This window comes from Periophthalmus magnuspinnatus, chromosome 9, assembly GCF_009829125.3.
Source record: "Periophthalmus magnuspinnatus isolate fPerMag1 chromosome 9, fPerMag1.2.pri, whole genome shotgun sequence".
In the NCBI taxonomy this organism is placed as follows: Eukaryota; Metazoa; Chordata; class Actinopteri; order Gobiiformes; family Gobiidae; genus Periophthalmus; species Periophthalmus magnuspinnatus.
In genome coordinates, this window is record NC_047134.1 from 5,853,784 (window position 1) to 5,860,342 (window position 6,559).

Below are 6,559 nucleotides of genomic sequence, written 5' to 3' on the forward strand. Positions count from 1 at the left end.
TGGAGTGTTGCTAAAACTTTAACATCTACTGTTTGTGACCACTCATAATGCCACACTAACGTTAAAAGTTAGAGAGATGTTCAGACTAAGGCCGTGTCCCAATTCGCCAAATGCACCCTTTGAAGGGTCCCTTCGAAGTACTCTTCAAAGTGTAGTTTGAAGGTTCCGGTCGAGAATCTGTCCTCCTCAGTGTAGCTGCCATCTTGCTGAAGTGGGACAGGTCTACACCACGGACCGCACTTCCACCGCTGTCTTTGAGCGTACGATACGTACATTACGTACGTTATTTTTAATGATTTATTATTTAATAGAAGAAAAGTCAAGATGTCGTCGTCACAGCTGTTTCTTTCTGTTTAGATTGAATATCAATAGGCAAATATAACGTTCGAGGTGATTTTTTTACTCAATTGTAGCTACTTCATAACTTAAACAAAATATACCTTGTGAAAACGTAATAACAGAGACAGAGGTAACAATATCATTTTTACATTCATAGTCTATAAACCAGAGAACACTGATTAGTTGTACATATAGTGGGATATTGCAGTTTAACATTCGGTATATTGGCCAGTGGCTACACTACTTTAATAACAGTAGGGGGCACTGTTTCCCTTCTATGTCGTGCCAGTTCTTTTCATCTGATTATTATAAGGTATTTTCTAGCAGTGCAGCGCTACATCAAGCTAGTGTCTTGATTTAGTAATACGAAAGTAAATGACACGTGCCCACGAGGGGCGCAGACCTATGGAATGTACGGAACTCATGAAGATTTTGTGCACGTCTCAGGACTCTCTTCTGTCCTTTCTGGAGAGTCCGTTGCTTCATTGTTCACTTTACCTGTGTGGATCATTAAACCCTTCTGACTTTATGTTTCAGTCTCTTGGTCTTTGACGCTTACAATAGAAACGAACATTCTTACATTATTCTTATTGCAATAATAATTTCTCATGATAATAATGTCTTCTTATTGTCTAGCAATAATTGCACATTCCTTTATTCCATGTAACTCCTTTTTAATCATCCAATACACTGTACAGATCTTTATTCAGATTTAAAAGTTTCATGTCACACTGTTGTAGATGAGGTAAACCAGTACGAACATTTGAAAGTGTATTGCGCAAGGACTCCATTTTCTTCTCTTTTTTGCGTAACCGCGGTGCATGATGGGATATAGAAGTGCGTGAAGTGTGCACGGATTCACGCTTCGGTTACGTCCGATCTCCAAGGAAACGGTGCAAAGGGAAGGGCAGGTTTGTCGTTCGCATTCAGTAGGGTGGGTTGAAATGGGACAGCCCTTGTCGCGCCGGAAATTACGTAACTGCCCTTCGATGCACACTTTGAATGGTGATTCTAAGGCCAGTTTGGCGAATTGGGACACGGCCTAAGCCTCGCCCCTTTCCTCTGTGACAGTCGTGTGATTTACACTAAGCCCCGCTCCTTGTCCTGACATTCACACATCCCATTCGCCCTGCCCCTCCTATGGCAGTCCAGTGAGTCATGCTAAGCCCCACGCCTTTTTTCATATGATTTGCGCTAAGCCCCACCTTTTTTCTCTGTGACAGTTGTGTGATTAATGCTAAGCCCCGCCCTGTTCTTTGAAACAAACATTAGATTCATGCTAAGCCCCGCCCCTTTCCCCCCCTGCGACAGTCATGTGACTCATGCTAAGCCCCGCCCCTTTTCTCTGCGACAGTCATATGACTCATGCTAACCCCTGTTTCCCTGACGTCATTTACGCAAAGCCCCGCCCTTTTTGTTGTATGATTTACACTAAGCTCCGCCCCTTTTCTTTACGACAGTCATGTGACTCATGCTAAACCTTCTCTGACGTCATTCACGATAAACCCCTCTGTGACAGTCATGTGATTCACGCTAAACCCGTTAAATATCTTTTGTATTTACAAATCATTTACACATTTAAACTATTTGGAACAACTGCACCTTCAAATACAAACAGTCTACAGGGCAGGGCTGCAGTTATGATTGGTAGGATGAAGGTTCCCTCTCGTGGTTGTTGAATGCTATCACAACACATGCCATTTTGAACAAGTAAACGTGCCTTTACGCCCATTTTAAAAGCATTTTCCAGTTCTTTCTTTATCACCTTTTATTCTAGTATGATCACAATTCCGGGCCTATATTTTTGAGTTTGTTGAACTGAAGTGAAAAAGGCGGAACCAAAGCTTGTTTTTTCTTTCATCCATACGGAAACATTACAACGTTACACTGCGCAACTCCCATGGTGCAGAGCAAGCACCATTTTTTTTATAAGCCTTTAATCCACTCTTTTGTTATTACTAGACAATTGAAGTGATTGATTTGAGGTGAAGCGACAACGTATTTGTGCTGTGCTCGTGGATTTAAGAAGTAAGCACGTGCAATATTAAAGTAATGATATCTCCTGTTTGTGTGGCTTGTGCTGTTTGTGAGTAGAGCTGTTATAACCTGGATATAACTTTAAACTAAATCTAAATATGTTACGTTACCTGACGTGATGACAACTAATGAGTTTTATTTATTATTTACTGTTTATTCTTTAGTTCATTTGCATTTTCAAAGCTGTCGTGTTTAAAATTTATAAAATACCCTAAATTCGATGAACCCATGGATCAGTGGCCGAGAAAGTACTCAATTCTGTTACTTAAGTAAAAGTACAAATACGGGAGAAAAACAAACAAACAAGCAAACAAAAAAACTCAAGTAAAAGTTTCACATGAAAAATTCTACTTAAGCAATAGTATTAAAGTACCTGTTTAACAATGTACTTGAAGTATTTCTGGCAAAGAGATCCTATTAAGCTTCAGATGTAGCGATTTTGATAACGATTTGAGTTGAACAGAAAATATTGGATCTATCTTTTTTTCCCAGCTGATTTTATTAGTATATTTTTGTTTGCTCAAAATATGAACATGTTAAAAATTAAACCCTCAGCCTTTTTTAGCAGGTCTCGAAAGGATAGAAATTCATATTACGTAATGTATATATATATTTTTTATAATTATGTAATGTGTGTGTTTTAAGTTCAGTTATGGAAGAAGATGATGAATGTCCAGAGTTGGTTCCCATTGACCCCAAGCCTCCAGTCTCTCTGGGTCAGATACCGGTCACTATCATCACTGGATATTTAGGTAAGAGACGATGAAGATATGTTTTACAAATAGTACAGAACTCCAGTGTTATACCTGAGATACAGAAGTATGTTAGACTGTACAGGGTCTGGTGATGAATATAAGAGATGAGCTGGTATGGTTATGTGCACTTGTTTTATAGCAGCTAATTATGTTCAAACTATTTCATATGAAACTGTGACTGTGCAAGTCCGGTGATAAATATAAGCGATGGAGAAACACTGTTATTCACTGAACATTTTATCAGCCACTAATTGTGTCCAAACTGCAAATGCAAATTAGTTTATGAATTACCTGAAAGTGTAACCATGACGACTAGGACCTTTCAATGTTTAGAAGGGTAGTAGTGCTTGAACAATCCCTGCTTCTCTGTACCGGTACCTGAACAGTACATTTCGCATATTAATCATTGTCAGAATAGAATTAGAATATTACTAAGTTCTATTTCATTTTGTAGATTTCTTCAAATAATACCTGGTAACTTTACAAAGCGCTCTCCCAGAACCTACTAGACCTCAAACATCACACTGTCAAATGAAAACATATTCTAAAGTTTATGCTGTCGAAATATTCCCACATGCAAGTTTCTAGTTGTTGTTTTTTTTAGTGGGCAGTATTTGTCAATTTACTCAACATTCTTAATTATTATTATTACTTCTTCCTTCTGTCCTTTCAGGCATAGATACTATCCTCCTGTTATGTTTCATTGTACAGTTAGCATCGTAGCATAGGGACTTCAGATAGAAACACAATAACTCTAATCTGGTGTGGAACATATCTATTTTTATGAGGTTAATGTTTCTGTACGTTGGCCCTTCAAATAAAACCTAAATTAAATGTCATATAAATGTAATATGCATTTTCTATTTAAATACTTCAACAATAAACAAATATTTTTCTGTTCTCAGGGGCTGGAAAAACCACACTTCTAAACTATATTCTGACAGAACAACACAACAAAAGGATCGCCGTGATACTCAACGAATTCGGAGAGGGTATAGTTTACCCTATGTTGTTTATATATATACACATATATATATATTCTACCCCTCCCTGAACCGCCACCTTAATACGGTGGAGCGGTTTGAGCACCCGAATGATCCTGGGAGCTATGTTGTTGGGGGCTTCATGGGTCACCATTGGAAAACAGGTCCAGGGGGACGGGTCAGTCTAAGAGCGGTTCAGAAGCCTTCCATGATATGCACACGATCAAGACCAGTTACGTCGCCTGGACTGGCGTTACCAGCCCCTCACCCTGGAGCCATGGACATGGAATGTCACCTTGCTGAAAGGAAGGAGCCTGAGCTGTTGCGGGAGGTTCAGCGTTACCGGCTAGATATGGTCGGCCTCACCCCCTCGCACAGCTTGTGCTGTCTCTCAGGGTCTTGTTCATGAGTGAGGGACAGATAGTGTGTGAGTTTGACAGGTGGATCGGTACTGCGGATGCTGTATCGGACTGTCGTGTTGAAGAAGGAGCTGAGTCGAAAGGCAAAGCTCTCGATTTACCAGTCAGTCTACGTTCCCACCCTCACCTATGGGGTGAGGAGCTCAGTCACACAGGAGGAGCTCGGAGTAGAGCTGCTGCTCCTCCATGTCGAGAGGAGTCAGCTGAGGTGCCTCAGGCATCTGTTCAGGATGCCTCGTGGACGCCTCCCTCAGGAGGTGTTCCGGGCATGTCCCACCGAAAGACCTAGGACACACTGGTGGGACTATATCTCTCAGCTGGCCTGGGAACACTGTGGGGTCCCACCGGAGGAGCTGAAGGACCTGTCTGGGGTGAGGGAAGTTTGGGAGTCCCTGCTTAGACTGTTGCCCCTGCGACCCGGCCCCAGATAAGTGGAAGAAAATGGATGGATATATATTCTAACATAAACATTTACCTTTGTGCTAATTATTTCACTTCATTAAAACTCTTCCTCAAACATATATTAATATAGATAACCAAAAGTTACTGTTCCCACTCTTACCTGTAGGTAGTGCCCTTGAGAAGTCTCTTGCAGTGAGCCAGGCTGGAGAGTTGTATGAAGAGTGGCTGGAGCTGAGGAATGGGTGCCTCTGCTGCTCTGTTAAGTGTGTAAATTTATTTATTATTTATTATAAATTTTAAGCATATCTTTTTAACTTTGTGCATGCCCTTATTTGTATTTGTATTTATTCAGTGTGTTTATGTTGCACTTTTTCACCGAAGCTCCTAGTTTGCGAACTGTGTTCACAGACTATGGCAATAAAAGTCTTCAGATTCTGATTCTGAAATATAATATTAATATGTTTATTTGTTTAATTATCCTTTAAATTAATGGCATTATCTGTCTATATCTGTTTATTATTCTGTATTAGCATAATTTTAATTTCTTGCTGATTTTGAATTTCAAATGCTGTTTATATTTATGTGTTTGTTACCATAGACTATATATATAAACGGACATAGCTAATCTGCTAACCGCCACGCTCCAAATAGAAAGTGAGCATGGACGTGCTTCCGGCTCAGTCGACTCTGGCTCCAATTCACTTTACATTGAAAAACTGTGGCCCCTCTCTCATTTCTGTGTAACTGCTGCTGTCGGACTTTTCATTTTGGTCTTAAAATGTTTGAGGTCACTCCTGCTAGCGTTAACAACAGGTTTGATTGACAGTTGCTAAGCGAAGGGAAGAGGCATTACCTTCAACAGCCTCACTCTGGATTAGTTCTTTGGTTGCTATGAGACTCATGATCTGAATTCCAAATGTGGAACTCGGCTCCAAATTGGCCCCTATCACTGCTAGCCACGATGAGTGTCATTTGACTGGAGCTTAACACTATGGGTGACGTGAAACTCACTACTTTATACAGTCTATGTCTGTTATTATGTTTCAGGGACAATGGGCTCAAAGCCATTGAGAACCTAATGGAGAAAAAGGGAAAGTTTGACTACATTCTGTTAGAAACTACTGGACTCGCAGATCCAGGTAAAGTACGGAAAACTTTCTCTTGCGCCCCCTATCTATCTATCTATCTATCTATCTATATATATATATATATATATATATATATATATATATATATATATATATATATATATATATATATATATATATATACACACACACACACACACACACACACCCCTACACACATATATATACACATATAAATACATACTGTTTGTATATATATATACTCACACACAAACAATATGACATTTATACATATATACATACATATGTGTATATATATTTATATATGTGTGTGTGTGTGTGTGTGTGTGTGTGTGTGTGTATATATATATATATATATATATATAATATATATATATATATATATATATATCGGTATATATATATTTACACACCATGAGCTTGTTTTGACAATGAGACACACTTTCCATGAAACACTCAAGTGGTTTGGTGGTTTCTTTGGTTTGGCTTGAACTACATGGCACCAGCACCGTTTA

At 39.3% G+C, this 6,559-nt stretch overlaps 1 protein-coding gene across 1 annotated transcript in view; it reads left to right on the plus strand.

Annotated features, from left to right (window-relative positions):
• The first annotated feature begins 2,220 nt into the window (after positions 1–2,220).
• cbwd (COBW domain containing) overlaps positions 2,221–6,559 on the plus strand; it is a 60,980-nt gene continuing 56,641 nt past the window's right edge. The window contains exons 1-5 of the mRNA XM_033972656.2: positions 2,221–2,367; positions 3,022–3,128; positions 4,037–4,123; positions 5,102–5,198; positions 5,983–6,074. Coding sequence (XP_033828547.1) covers positions 3,029–3,128; positions 4,037–4,123; positions 5,102–5,198; positions 5,983–6,074 — 376 coding nt within the window. The 5' untranslated portion in view covers positions 2,221–2,367; positions 3,022–3,028. The remainder of the gene's footprint in view (positions 2,368–3,021; positions 3,129–4,036; positions 4,124–5,101; positions 5,199–5,982; positions 6,075–6,559) is intronic.